The 15,617-nt window shown below is 40.6% G+C and overlaps 2 protein-coding genes across 2 annotated transcripts; one reads left to right on the forward strand and one right to left on the reverse strand.

Moving 5' to 3' along the window:
- Positions 1-3,495: 3,495 nt before the first annotated feature.
- On the reverse strand, positions 3,496-9,905 carry LOC129106998 (alpha-N-acetylgalactosaminidase-like). Its single transcript, XM_054618321.1, has 9 exons — positions 9,636-9,905; positions 8,606-8,762; positions 7,586-7,726; positions 6,554-6,765; positions 6,382-6,476; positions 6,063-6,224; positions 5,670-5,867; positions 5,346-5,486; positions 3,496-4,443 (listed from the first exon to the last, which is right to left on the reverse strand). The coding sequence occupies exons 2-9, from the start codon at positions 8,758-8,760 to the stop codon at positions 4,240-4,242; spliced, it is 1,308 nt and encodes a 435-aa protein (XP_054474296.1). The 5' UTR covers positions 8,761-8,762; positions 9,636-9,905; the 3' UTR covers positions 3,496-4,239.
- A 1,879-nt stretch (positions 9,906-11,784) lies between these two features.
- Positions 11,785-14,965, forward strand: LOC129107409 (uncharacterized). The gene is made up of 2 exons (XM_054618892.1): positions 11,785-11,850; positions 13,338-14,965. Exons 1-2 carry the CDS (start codon positions 11,832-11,834, stop codon positions 14,726-14,728), a joined length of 1,410 nt encoding a protein of 469 aa, XP_054474867.1. The 5' UTR covers positions 11,785-11,831; the 3' UTR covers positions 14,729-14,965.
- The last annotated feature ends 652 nt before the right edge of the window (positions 14,966-15,617 follow it).

Genomic DNA, 15,617 nt, shown 5'->3' on the forward strand with positions numbered 1-15,617 from the left:
GACAGCCTGGCCAGTTGCCATGCGAACCCAACGCCTCTGCAACGTGCAGCCTGCCTCGTACACAGGAGCGTCGTGGAAACAGTTGCCAGGCACGTCTGTTTCACTGAGTCAACAGCGGCACTGGTGGACAGATCCAGATATTCATTCATAAAAAACAGAACCACAGATGTATTTCCCAAGAACTCTGGTGGCCACAGATGTAAAAAAAAAAAAACCCAAAAAAGTATAAACTGCAAGCTCATGAAAAGATTTTGCACAGACGTCATTAAAGTTTAAATTAGGGATGAATAGCTCTACCCCTTCACTATTGCAGGATCATGCAGACCGATTTCCCACACATTCCCCTGGCTATACACGTATCTTGTCAATACACAAGCATATATGTCCACACATTCTCACTCCAGCTGAAACAACAGCATCTCCATACAGCCAGCAGGACATCCTCTGCTATAAAAGCCTATAGGGGAGAACAGGACAGAACAACCTTCAACCAGAAGTCCAGAGTCCAAACCCAAATCAATTTAATGCCCCAGTACTTTTGGATAAAAGGGGAAATCACACAGTGAGCCTGAAGGCAAGGACACTTTCCTTTGCTTCATAGGCCACAAATCCAACAAAAGAGAAAAGTGTGTAATGAAAGGAGTTGTGGTCAGAGGAGGAGGTGTCCGATCTTTGCCTAATGCATGAGCAAGTAAAAGTAGAGGGAAAAGACGTCATGCTGTAATGAGAGAGAGAGTTGCGGGACATGTCCCTGTTAAGCAATACTTTACAGACCTTCCATGATTGCTTAATTTAAAACTTTCCTGTCCAGACCATATTATGGTCTAGACAGGAAATCCACACTAACTGGAAGAGAGTAAGCAAGATGGTCTTCATTTTTTGTCTGACCTGCATTTATGTAGGTTAAAAAGATAAAATTAGTGCAGGACCAGAACATAAGACCAGAAGATTGGATCTTCTGTTTTACCATGTACAAGTTCATATGCAAAATAAATGTTAAGTGTAGTGACTGCACTCTCACACTTGATTGAATGTTTGAAAGATGTGGGCGGTTAAACAGGAAGATAGCATTACAGTGGGATATGTGTATAAAACCCTCTCTGCTTAAGATCAGATGTTGGGACTATGATGTCATTACTTAGCAACCAGACAGGCGGCACCACGAGGGAGTGATGATGTTACCGAGATGAGCTGAGGAGCACAGTGACTGTGTTTGTGTTTTTGTCTGTGCATACGCATTTTTGTAACAATGTGCAAAGAATAGAAATGTTCAAAACCAAGGTGGACACAAAAGAGACACAGCCCAATAACTTTTCCTTTTTCGGTGGCATCACTTTAAAAGTTTTGAGTGTGTGCGGCGTTCCTTTGAGACTAACAGCGGCACGCATTCTGACCTATATGCAAAGCCCTGTGTGCATCACATCCACCCCGGTGCCCCCTTCCTCCGAGTTGGATTTCAGAGGCGTGAGGCAGACAGCGTGACTAGCAGCGTGACAACAATGACGTGTGTGTGTTGGCCCAGAAGAAGGGGGGATCAACCCCCTTGATTTGAATCAGGGGTGCTGGTGTCGGGGATGGGGGGGGGGGGTGGGGGTGGGGGTACAAAGACGTGAGCGCCGACTGTGCCACTCTGCAGCTGTGGGCCTACGTGAGCACTGGCAGGAACGCTCTGGTACCTCGTCTCACCCCCTCCCTTACTCGTTCCATACGCTCTCTCTCTCATCTCTCACACCCCCCTTCCTTTGCTCATTTGCACCTTCTAATAGACTTCTGACAGCCCCCCCTTCCTCCTTTGCTCAAATCCTTCTAGCACAGTTCCCTCTTTTTCTCTATCAAAACTCCCTCACTCCTCTCCCACATCATGTTCCCAAACGGCGGGGACCTTGACAGTGAGAGATGTGTCGTGTTCGGCCAGCCAACAGATATCTGAGACGAATGAAAGGGAAAGACAGGAAAGAAAAGATAATCTTTCCCACACACACACACACACACACACACACACACACACACACACACACACACACACACACACACACACACACACAACTGATCTGGCCTGAAATGACCTAGAAGGGATATGTGTGTGAATTTGGGTTTGTGTGTGCAAAGCAAGTTTACTTATGTCATACGTACGCACATGCAGTAGCATGCATGCCAATGCACACACTCATGTGACCACTCCAGTATCTTGAGACGGTGTGTAAACACAGGGCATTAAGGCCAAGGTCAGAGGTGATACTATGCACAGGAATAGGCAGAAGGAGACAAGGAGAGGGAGGGAAGGGAGGAATGAAGATGAGGAGGCAGAATTAATACAAAGAAGGATTAATATATGGTGGATGAAGGAGTGGATGCTTGAAGGACAAAATGAAAATTAAAAAGAGTTTATACATTGTTGTGCATGTCAAAATGGGAGACGGTGGTGCCAGACGAGAGTAAGTCATAACAGAGAGATAAAGGACGGAGCTGAATCGGCTGACTGTCCTTGTGCTCTTCAGCAGGTGCATTTTTTGGCAGTGGATCGGTTTGGAAGGTCCATGTTGTTACATCCATGCAGCCTGAAGAGCAGCACTGACCTCTACTGGCTAAATATGGATGTGGGCCTGTGTTCGTGTTGGCTATTTTTTTTCAGTACATTATGCAAACTCATTTATGAGTTATGAGTTGCCAGATAAAGACCTAATCAGACACTTCTCAAATTACATTACAGGTACAAGTTTGTTAGGCATGGAAAGCTTCTGTATTAATGCAGATAAAAGCTTTTTTTCATGTTCGTCACCATAAGTCTACAATAAATCTGTAAATTACAGTGCATATCAGTCTAGTACACTTAACCTAAAAAAATAAAGCAGTAATTAGCCAGCATAGATGTGGTAATTCCCACAGTAAAACAAACACAAACAGTAGCTGTAATTGTATACTCAGTTCCGATAACTGTATCCAACACAGAACCAAAACTTGAAACCACCATAAATTGAGACTTACCTAGCAATTGGGAAGTGAGAGCCAAATGTGAATAACAGCCTAGACTTTATGCATTTAGCATTTTAGGAAACAATGAACCTGGAAAGTTGTTAGAAGATGAACTGAAACCATGTAGGTCACACCCTCATAAACTGGTGTGTGGTGCAAAAACATAGCACTCTCCTGTTGATTGCAGTACTTTCATATGTTTGTGAGACCTGTATGAGCCTTAACTCTCTCTAAAGTAGACTCAACAGGATCAGTTAGTGTTATTGGGCCTCCATTGCCAGGTTTTTGGGCTGAGGCCACTCCAGTTACACATGCATTTGTCCGTACAGGACTTAACTTCTTTAAATAGTCCTACGGCAGCACAGTGTTCCTCTAAGTGTACATTTATTTTAAAAGTTGTGAAGAAAACATAATTCATACCGAGGCAGCATTTGTAGTCTGGTGAGGTAAGTCTAGGTCAAGATGAGCACTGCTACAACTAAATGATTACAAACAGAATGGAAAATAAAACTTTGCTTAGTGAGGAACAAAATCATTTATTTCAGTGAATACAAAAAACGCATAATTCACAGAATCATATCTTATAAAAATCTTAATTTCTTAAATGTCCATTCATAGCTATTATCCTGAGCAATGCAACATCCAGATCCTGATAGGCTTAAACAATTCTCCTTTCTTAAGCATTAAAAAAAAAAACTAGCATTACAGACGCCTTTCTGCATATTGGAACAGCTTATGTCAGACTGCTACCTTAAAAGCAATGTTTCCATAAGAGCAGAGCAGAGGATAGTTCTGAGTCTTAGTGCTGATCTACGATCAGTTTTTCAGGTTTGGCGATCTCAGAGATATAAATTATCATCAGCTGTCACGCTGTCAAGCACAGAAACACTAAAATGTGTCAAAATGTTTCTCATTGTAATAGAGGTGTGCTATGTTATGGACATTTTTACCTGATCAATATTGATAGTTAGTGTAGAATTTGAGAGATGGATCACAAGAACAATTTCAGATAAGTGACATATCCAGAAGCAGAATGGCTGCTACTGAGCTTTAAGTGACTCCAATACTTGGAATAGTGGTGCCTTTCAAAATAACACAATTAAGAGAAGTTCATTGGCACTTCAGGTTTAAGGAGAGAAATACGTCCTTTGAGCACCTAACAATAAACGTATGATGTCTTGTCAGTTAACGCTTCATCAAGAGCCGCTGAACTGAGGCAGAAACATTGATGTGATTATTCTGTGATAAAGTTCTATCAGTGAGCGATCAGAGGAAAACACGAGGAATGGCGTTTTCATCATCATGGTCGTATGCGGATCCCTGGAGTCTGCTACCTTCATAGAACAGGCGAAGGTTACGTTTGGCGGGCGCAGACACGTGCCACATGACCACACCTGTGGGGTTCACTGACACCACGAAGCCTGTGGAGTCCTTTAGCGTCATGGTCTTCTCAGTGAAGACATCATAGATCTGAAGAAGGGAGACAATGTGATTCTCTTCTAATACTCATGCGTATTTGGTAAGCAAACTCCAAACTAAAAGAGATATTATTAATCATGTGTGTCCAGTTGAGCAAAACTGTAGTATACATGCAGCAAATAAACACAGCACAGATAATTAAGACATTGATGGATCATGTAGTTTGATAAATGAGAGAAGAGATGTGAGGTAGTTTGAAGTAATGACAGAAGAGCTTTATAGATTAATATCATGAGATGATTATTCATTCTTTTAAATGAGGAAGTCCATGCAACCTTGTGATACAGAGAGAAATGATGAGTAGTGATAAAGCATTATGTGCTATATTAAGTAATGTAATGGGTCAATGTGACAGGTGCAGAGATTGAAGTTAAATGAACAATAGTTTTGCGGTTTAGAACAGACAGAAAATGGGTGGAATTTATAGATTTAATGGCTGTGGTGGTGGTGGGTGTGGAGAATACCATGTACTTGGTCTTATATGAATTTAAAACAAGTATATTCATTGCAGGAATAATTAGAAAGCATCAAAAGAAGGCTGAAGATGAGGGGTTGGGGCAGAATCTGGGGCATATGGAATTGTATCATCTGCATAAAACTTGAGGTTGAAGCACGAAGAATTATGTTATTTCTGTATATTTTTTTAAATAGTAATGGACCAACAATAAGACCATGTGGAACCCCATTACTGAAGCACACACTGTGGTTGTAATAAATTAAGAGGTACTTCAAGTGTAACAGAATTATTTGAGATAGTAAGGGCTGGATCAGTGGCTACAACAGACAAGGGAGGATAGGGATATGGATTGAGTAGACAGGAGTGGATCAAAGATGATACATTACCTGCTAGAATCTAGAAAACTGTCTAGAAAACGTTTAAAAACACACAGTACCTTGTAGCTGCCAGTGGTGTAGTTGAGTTTGCCGAGGGTCGTCTTGTAGCGGTAGGGCATGTCGTTACGACGACTGAAGAATACCAATGCGCTTGCATTGTTTGACAGGGGGCGCCAGAACACGTTAATGCCACTCTTCTCCTGGCAGAGAGAAATGGATGAGAAAATGTGAACAATGACCCAATTAATAAGAAGACACGTATAATGTGAGCGACAGCGGATAGAAAATTGTTTAAACACCAAAGTCAAAACTCTAATGAGCCCATTTCTGTTTATTTCTTTAACCTTCAAGAAGATGCAAAAACCCATGCAGGAGTGTGTTACCTTTATAATGCGCCTTCCCTGGATGCCCATGGGGTCCTGGCTGATCACGATTGCCATTTTGTTCTGCAGGATGCTGCGGGCCCCGCTGCTGATGGTGCGCAGGTCATTGGACATGAAAAGAGGAGCAGCCATAATCGCCCACAGAGCCATCTGAGCCCGAGACTGGTCCATGCTGAGGCCAAAGTCTCCAGCAATCAGCTGTGGAGGTCAAAATCACACAATCAAGGAAGATCAAAAAAGTTTTGTACCTGTAGCACTTTTTTTTAACAAAGTAGTGTTTTTCTTTGACAATTTTTCTTTAACTTGTGCCATTTGTGCTGGCTATCCTCATTGACAGACCATATAGTAAATATTAAACACTAAATAATTGAATAATATGTCAGTTGAACAGACCATATCTGGGTCGTTCCACTTTCCAGGTCCAGCTGCAGGTACCAGGACATCCTGGTTCTCAAAGAACCAATCAATAATGTTCAGTACACTGTCCCAAGAGTCCTGGATGTCGCCATAGTTACGCCACAGGTTGCAGATCTCACCCAACTGAGTGTAGTTTACCTGAAAACATAGATCAGTACAAATTTAAACTGGATTTAAAATATTAGAACTTAGTCCTCATAACAGAGTCTATTTCCACTAAGGAATCAATTATGTAAAACTGTAGAGCCTAAAGCTTCAGGTGGATGATATAAACTTCAAATCATTCTGTTTATACCTTAGGTGGCAGGCCACCCTGGTAGGCCGGCCAACTGCAGGAGTAGCCAATGGGACGGCCCGTTGCATTTAAAGCTTTCGACATGAGAGGGTAACCTGCCCGAGAGAGGAACAAGAGTCAAGTCTGCAATCTCAATAACTACAATGTTAAGAGTCCCTCCCTCCTTTCTTACCCTGCTCTTGCTCTGTGGCGTTAGAATAACAGCCGTCAAACTTAAACATATCCACCTCCCAGTCGGCGAAGGTCTGAGCGTCTATCTCGATCTTGTCCAGTGTGGTGCCGGGGTACCCCCCACAGGTGTGTGTGCCCATGTCCCCGTAGAGGCCCAGCTTGAGACCCCTGTCATGCATATAGCGGGCCAGTCTATGGATGCCTCCTGGGAACCTGATGGAGAGGCAATTGTAAATGTTATAGCAAAGTGCACACTGCAAAGGCTCAGTCTGGGGCAGTCCTTTTTTTGCTGTACTGAAAAATACATCACATTAGCATCAAAAGATGCTACTACAACATATAAAACCTTAAAAACGTTACGTATATTGTTACATCTCTACTGATACATGTACCGACAGACGGTATACGGTATGATTGCACTCAAATAGTGAAGCTCTGAATCAGAAAAGCCTGCAGTTGCTTGTTTAGGATGATAACCATCTATTTTCACTTCCAAATTCTAGCAGTCTGTATCAAAGTGCACACTGCATAGACGTGCAATTCCTGAAATCAAGGCACAGTCTTGAGAACCTCCTTTTTTGCTGGACTGAAAAATACATCAAAATTGCATAAAATGATGCTACTACAACATATAAAACCTTAAAAACGTTATGAATAATAATGCCTCTACTGATACATGTACCGACAGACAGTATATGGTTTAATTGCACTCAAATAGTGAAGATCTGAATCAGAAAAGTCTGCAGTTGTTTATTGGTTTAGGATGATAACCCCCTCTTTTCACTTCCAAACTCTAGCAGTCTTTATCATTTGCTGATGCTGCATGTAATAGTATACACCAGACACAAGTGAAACTACTGACTACTAATGTTTATTGCTAGTCATATGATTGTATGACTGTCACGTTGTAATCACCTGATTGACTCACAGGTTTAGAAGTTACAGATTATTGTTTACAATGAGGAGCTACAGCTTCTCTGTGTGTGTGCGTGTCTGTCTCTGTGAGCGTACAGTCTATATTTTTCACCATTACCTTTTAGGGTCAGCCTGCAGACGTCCATTCTTGTCTCTCTTCATGGAGGACCAGCAGTCATCTATGTTCACATAGACGTAGCCAAGCTCCCTCCAGCCGTCCTCGGACAGTCTGTCTGCCATGTCCATGAACAGATTCTCACTGGAGGGAAGGCAGACATGTCTCATTAAGAGATGGCATAGAGCAAACACATGTGATCAGCAAATATTTAAACCTGAAAGTCACATAAAAGGCAGAGAGGGAGCTGCAGATTCAGGTGTTAATTCTCTGTTGGTTCATCGCTATGAGCAAGATCTTTCACAGTGTTGGATTGTCATTTGATAAATTGTTGGTATAAAAAATATTGATAATAACCGCATTGACAAATTGATTAAAACAATGTCATTGTAGCATTCATTGAGTAGAGCATAAAGGGCAGGCTAATTAGGTTTTTTTTGTAGTATGTGTATTTGTGGAATGAGGTGAAAGTTTATGAGTGCGTCTTATTGTTATGGTAAAAAGAAAAGGTTCTTAAGTTAAAAGGCAAAAAACTTTTTGGCAAATGAGTCTTGAACTCTTTCACAAAAAAAGGAAAATTAGACAAAGTAGATGTAAAGGCACCCAAAGTCCTTTATTACCAACTCTAAGAAAAAAATATGTTGACAAATTACTAATGCACATTTTGGTTTCCACAAAACACCTGTAGCATCACTCACGAACCGGTTCTTTAATTGTCTGATAAAAATGTGGGCCCACACCCTTCATTTCTAAAATATACAAAGTATACAAACCAGATTCAGGGTCCAGAATAGGACGGGTTAAATACTGAACGTGAGGCCAGTTCAAACAAGCCAGTTCAGAGTGGCTTGTTTTAACTAAACTTACTGTGTATACTATCTAGTAATTCTTAATCTTAATAATGAATATCTCTAACAGTGAAAACCACCCTAAGACTAGACAACTATTTTTAAAGAACACCTGCTTTTACAGAAAAGCTTCAGTGAGCTCCAGATGTTTTAGCTTCACATCATGTCGACTTGCCTGATGCAGTTCTTGGGGTCGTGTTCACAGTCGATGTCACAGCGGAATCGTTCCCATGCCAACCAGCCCATGGGGGGGACCCTCATCTCTCCATTGTCCAGGGCGAAGGTGCCCACGGAGAGCGCAGAAACAAATAAAAGCACCGCCAAATGCATTCCTGTAAAAGAAAGAGATGTCAATGCTTTAGATGGATGACTTTAAGGTCAAGGTGTTCTGTGCAGAAATGTTTAGTCATCATGTAAAGTTTCTCAGACTGTGTAAAAAAAATTGTCCTGCATGACCTGAAGCAGAAACATCTTACTATATCCATTTGTTGAAGCATTTTTTTTCATTACAGCTGCTTTTAAATATACCACCCATTACATTACATAACAGTCATTTAGCAGACGCTTTTATCCAAAGCGACTTACAATAAGTGTATTCAACATAGGTATTCAAGAGAACTACTAGTCACCAGAAGTCATAAGTGCATCTCCTTTCTTAAACAAGCATCTAAAAGCATAAACCAGAGCAAAAGTACAGTGCAGAAGCAAATTACTACCAAGACAATAAGTGCAACAAACTAATACGAATACAATAAGTGCAACAAACTAATACGAATACAATAAATGCAACAAACTAATACGAATACAATAAATGCAACAAACTAATACGAATACAATAAGTGCTAAGAGGAAGGCTCAGGGTAGTACTTAGCCTGCACCCTAATGAATACTGTCAATATATGTTCTGTGTGACATATGACGGGCATCTAAATAAAACATACACCTTCTGAGTCTCACCTGACTGGGTGTGGCAGTGACTGAAAGCACGAGACAACCTGCCAGGTGACTTCTTTCATTGTCAACAGCTGACTCAATCAGAACCCAGAGCTTATTAAAAAAGACTGTAACAATCACAACAAAGACTGTAACAAGTACAGAATAATGTACTTCATATATGTAATGTACAGGGGATCCAATAGGTTTGCTGATGAACACTTATATAACCTACTTAACATCGTTAAAAGACAATAGTTTAGGTTACTTACTGAAATCCAGTGACCTGCTCTCAGTTAGAGGAAGGAACACGAAAGAGGATGTCCACCACACAGAATCTCTGCTCTTATCTTCCTCCTCTTCTTCCTCTTCTGCTACTTCTCTTTATATTTCTTCTACTTCTTGTCCTTCAGTCCAGTTAGTTTAACTCCGCTCAGATATTTGAACAAACCCCGAAATAAACAACCTCTCCGGTCGAGAGGAAAGAAAGAAACTGAGCCGCTCCGACTGGAAAGGAAGCGACGGTCATGTGACCTGGCTCAGTCAGCTGACCACGGAGCAGGAAGTAGAAATGGGGAAAGTAGGGCCCTTAACATTCCTGTTTTTTTATTCCTTCAATCAGTCCTTTCCCTACTTTTTATTTGCAAATAACTTTACATTATAACACCAATAAGAGACAGAGAGCTACATTTGCCTTTGTTATGGTCTTAAAAAAGAAATTGTGGTACCTTATGTGATAAGACACTATTAACACAGAGTTTATAACCTATACGGCTTTATTAAATGTTTTCTATATGACATTGAAAACATGCATAGCAACAAACAACTATTTACTATGTAGAAAACTGTTGTCTTCCCTAAAGCGTTCTGCAGGAATGAGTCCTAAAACCCCCAAAAGTAGTCAACTAAAAGGATTCAGATGCCAAATTGGGAAACAAATAATGTTTTTTATTTAAAAAAAAAAATGTAATGGGATTTCGGTTAGATGCCTGAAATAAGGTGTGTAATTAACAATTAGATTTTTCAAAAATAAAATATATTATAGTAAATACCCCAATGGTGTGGTCTTTAAAAGGCGGTCTATAACAAATGAGCTTTTGTGAAAGCATTTCATATTTACGTCATTAGATTGTTTAAACATGTAACTTTAGACAAAACCTGGCTCATTAAACATCATGACAATTAAAATGTAATCCTTAACTACTGATGGTAAAGAGTGAAGCAATTTCTCTGTTTAACAGTCCAGCTTTACATACAGTACCAGTCAAAAGTTTGGACACACCTTCTCATTCAACTACTTTGAAGAATGTAAAATATAAAACATATTCTGGTTTGTTGAGCATTTGTTTGTTTACCACATAATTCCATTTGTGTTCCTTCATAGTTTGGATGTCTTCAATATTAATCTACAATGTAGAAAAAAATAAAAATAAAGAAAAACCATTGAATGAGAAGGTGTGTCCAAACGTTAGACTGGTACTGTAAGTATTGGCCGATATCCTCTAAAGTATTCTTCAAAGTGTTTCAGATAATCTGCAGCTCACAGCATCAATATGGCATAACTGTCAAAAAGTATTTTAATTAAGTAAAATTGCTCCTGTCATTATGTAAGTAGCATTTTACTGTTGTAAATGGTCTCTATTTTTTTGTTTTCCATGTGATCAGAAAGGAACTCCAGCAGGAGGTGCACGGAAACAATATGAAGACGAAGTTATTTCTACCATTACAATTAGTCTAACCCCTCTCATATATTACCTTACAATAAATAATAAACAAAAACTCGAATCATGCATTACCATATGTTTAGTGGTTTGTATAGTGGTTGTGAGTATGTCATATTTGAGCTGTTAACTGGCCTCTGTAAAACCTGCAAAGATGATGAGATTGTTTAGTCCACACGTTTATATTTTGGTAGGTGAAAGGTGATATTAAACAGGAAAAGGTGGGGTGAGTAAATCAGAATAAATGCATTGGACAAGAAAGAGTTTTTGTTATTTATTGCATGGTTGTACATTATGCTGTAGAACTACAGAGGAAGTCAGTAAGGAGTATGTTGGTGCTGGATCCTAGACTGTAAGTTTTTTTTGGGGTTCATTTTAGGCATCAAAACAGCAACTCTCTGACATGGCTGCAGCTTTCAGATCCTCTTCAGATATCAACTTTTAAGCCTGGAAGAAGCTGAATGAAAATCTAATACTGTGGTAAATATCTAAAGTTGTACTCAAACAACTGGACTCAGTTGCAGTCTAGCAGACTACCAACTTCATCACATGACCCCCCCATACCCGGAAATCTTTTTATAACTGAAGCAGCCATGTGTCCTCAAATAGACCTACTTGCTTTTGGCCAATACTGTATACAAGTTCCACTGAGAAACTGTAGGTGGCCCCAATGCAACTCATGCATGAAACAGCTCAACAGAAGAAGAGAAAGGTCTATTGTGGATGCAGAAGTAGCTGCGAAGAAACATGGCAGAAACAAGTCTGGGTAAGATGAGAAAAACAGAAATACATTGCAAAGTACTGAGTAAAACATGCTATATTTATACTTGAATTAGATTTCCATTCAGCTTCTTCCAGACTTAAAAGTTGATATTTGAACAGGATCTAGAAGCTGCAGCCATGCCAGAGAGTTGCTGTTTTGATGCCTAAAATGAACAGGCAGAACATAAATAACTAGTTTTGCAGAGAATCAAAGCATTGACACAGGTGTGTAGTTAGTGCAATGGTCCATTGAAATGTGTGTTGTTTTAATTCATAGTTCAGACAGACTTCCTGGTTTTTAGTTTCAGCGTGGATGCATTCAGATGGTTTCACTTTCCTCTTAAAGTGACAGGAGCAGTTCATAGAAACAGGAGGAACAGTCTGGATATCAGTATTATCCAGATCCTTTACTTAACTTCAAGTAGCAATACAATACCACCATACAAATGTCCTCAATTGCAAGTAAAAGTACACATGTCTTATGTAATATACTTAAAGTAAAAGTAATCCTAATGCTGAATGAACTTTTAGAGTTCTAAACTTTATTACTATTGGATTATTACTGATGTTTCAACATACGAGCAGCAGTTAAATGCGGCAGGCGAAGATTCAGCACATTTTAAATAATTATATGTTGTTGGGTAGTTTGATCTATAACAAGACATCATGTTGTATAATCTGATCATGTGTTTTCTTTGGAAAAAAAAATCTTAACTAGGAACTAAATTAGCTGTGAGATGAAGGAAATGGAGACAAAAAGTACAATATTTACACATGAAATGGAAGAATTCTTTCTGTTTTTAATAAGCTTGATAATAATATTGATTATTTATATAGCACTTACCAAAATTAGCGGTTACAAAGTGCTTTACAAAAGGCAGGCATAAAGAAATAAAATCATTCAAATGAAAACTGTGAAGAACATATAATATTTGATTCAAATAGTAAGAACAAAAGACAAAATAAAACATTGAAAAATTACTGTAACAAGATCATCCCCAAAAACTCTGCATCCTACATTTCCCTTAATGCAACTCTGTTTGTTACCCCTTTTTTGAGGAAAGCCCACATCTTTCAAACTCCATGCCATAGTTTTTAATGCAGGATTTCTGCTAAATGTGTACAGATCACAGGGCTATTTTCTCAGATATTAGAAAGCTCACTGTTTTCCCAATCAGACTAGTACTCAATTCAATGTGGATTTATTGACGAGAAAGTAAAAAAATGTTACCAAATGATCCAAATAACAAGGTACACAATAATATTAATATCAATATTAACACAAATTTAACATTGTGATAGTTATAAAATTATAATATATTGTATTTTATGTTGTTATATGATGTTGTTATACTCCCCATCAGGAGTATACTTAACCTCAAGTGGAAAGTTGGTGTTGGTATTGAAGTAAATGTAGTTACTTTTAACCAGTTGTGACTTGTAGAACATATTTTTTATATAATTCAATCCTTGTGTCTTTTCCCCTCCCAGGTGTTTTTGGTACAGTGAAGACAATCCTGCAAAGTGCAGCAGCAGGTTTTGCTTTTGGAGAAGCTGCATTATTTGCAGTCGATCCCTCACTGACTACAGATGGCGTCCTGCTGACTGCTGCGACTCTGGCTGCCGGACGAGCCGGTTCCACGGGTGTCGGCGTGGTGACGGCATGCCTCGCGTTCACCTTAGTGCTCGTTTCTCTCGGGAGCGGTTTCCTCCTCGCTGCCATGATGTTGAAGCTGTTGACCCGAGTCGGAGTGAGGTTGCCATGGTTAGTGGAGGCCACGACAGGAGCCTCCGTGGTAGTGGGTGCTGTCACTACTGGATTGTTAGCCGGGATCATTCCACCCTGGATCTACATCGCAGCTCAAGGCATCCTGGTCCTTGTAGTCTACTCGTACTCCAATATTAACGACATGACCACAGCCCTGTTAATCATCTTCACCACTCTCTACCTGTGTGTAGTTTATGGGAGGATGGGTATCATGGTTGGACTCTTCGCCGTGGGGTTGACCATATCTGTGCTTTGCGCCCTTCGAAAGGCTCTGACAGAGAGGATGACACAAAGACCAAAACCTAAAACCGAGTGCCAACTTTTGGAGAGAATATTCTTCTACTCTGTTTTTGTGGGGATACTGGGATTTTCAGTAGGCCTGGGGGCGGGTGAAGCAGGAGAGGGGTCAGAAGCGGAGGTGGTTTTGATGCTGCAGTCGGTCATCTGGGTGGCGTTTCTGTCTGCAGGGCTGCTAGGAGCTGGCCTGGGAACAGTGGCCACGGTCGGTCTGGGGTCAGAGGTGGCTGGAAAGGTCACCGTGGGAGCTGCTATAATATCATCAGTTTCCCTGAGAGTCATTCTGCAATCTAGCTCTTCTTTAGGGATCCGAAGCAGCATGGGGGGGATGTTAGGAGCAGCCACAGCTGCAGGGGTGTCCCTCGGAGCCGCGAGTGTTGCAGCAAAGCAGGCCTTTGGGACAAGAAATTCAACTTTAGCAGCTTTAGGTTCGGTAGCTGTTGGTGCAATTCTGGCAATGCGCGTTGTAGCACTCAAGGCGACTCTCCTGTCAACATCAGAACTTGTAACAATCATCCTTGTTGCAGTAGGGTCATTTGTTCTGGGTGCACCAAAGAGCCCGTTCAACACTCCGGTGAATCTGCGAGGGGGCCTCCTCACGGGGCCAGAGCTAATTAAAGGCATCGGCATGGAGACGGTCACCGCAGCAGCAGCACCTATCGGAGCCGGGGCACTCGGGGCTGCAGCGTTGGGTACAGCAGCTCTGGGGAGACTGGGGACTGTGGGAGTTCTGGTGGCTATATTGTTGGCTTTGGGAAGTGCTCTTAGCGGCATGATAGGAAAATCTCCGCCGGCAGCAAACGCACACAGAGACTGATTAAGACCTGGGGTTAAAACTCTGCCTGAACCCAAGGACAAGCACCAAAGATTTGCATGTGTGTGTGAGATGATTGATGCGTTTGCAATATTGTAAGACTAAACTGAAATAAAATGACTATTATAAATGTGAGCTAATTTGAATCAGTTTGTTTAAATAAAAAGCGCATTTGCTTATTGATCAAACCTGGCACTTGTGTAATATACGTATTATGAAGGCTAGCAGTGATTAATAAAATGGATGATAAATGTTATATAAGCATGTGTATTTATTTGCTCTTTGTCGATATCTTTGTACTGATTACTGTAAAACACTGGAGGATGAGATAGAGGGTCAGTTGTTTGACAGAGTTTAGCTGTAATGATCACTTTTCCTCACTTCTTCACACCAGCATTGCCACATTTCCCAAGACATGATTGCAAGCCGGCAGTCACTTTGGTTTCATCTTAGCAACAGTAACAGAGGACTTGCTGTTTATAAAAAAAAAGGGAGGGGGAGTGGGAGGAGAGAGAGAGAGAGAAGCAAAGAATAACATCAGAAGATTGAAGAGCATCTTAGAGGAGAGCCTGTTCTGCAGATCTTACCATGATTAAGAAAAACATGGATTTATACATGAAAGTAAGATGCTCTTCTGCCTTTTATAAACTCACTTCACCCTCTCTGAGGAGATGATATGTTGCATTCAAATGGATATCCACCTGTGGCTCAGGGTTTTGTTGGTCTACCATGGTAGCACACAGGACTGCAGCAGCAAGAAAGAAGAAGTTTTTCCACTGAAACAACCTGGGGACAGAGCAGCAGAGTTAATGACACTATAACATTATTTAACATGGTAAGCATTTTTTTCAAAAGGTGAGCATTTTTTTGGTGGATCTACCCTATGGTGAAA

Source organism: Anoplopoma fimbria, chromosome 18 (assembly GCF_027596085.1).
Source record: "Anoplopoma fimbria isolate UVic2021 breed Golden Eagle Sablefish chromosome 18, Afim_UVic_2022, whole genome shotgun sequence".
Classification (NCBI taxonomy): domain Eukaryota; kingdom Metazoa; phylum Chordata; class Actinopteri; order Perciformes; family Anoplopomatidae; genus Anoplopoma; species Anoplopoma fimbria.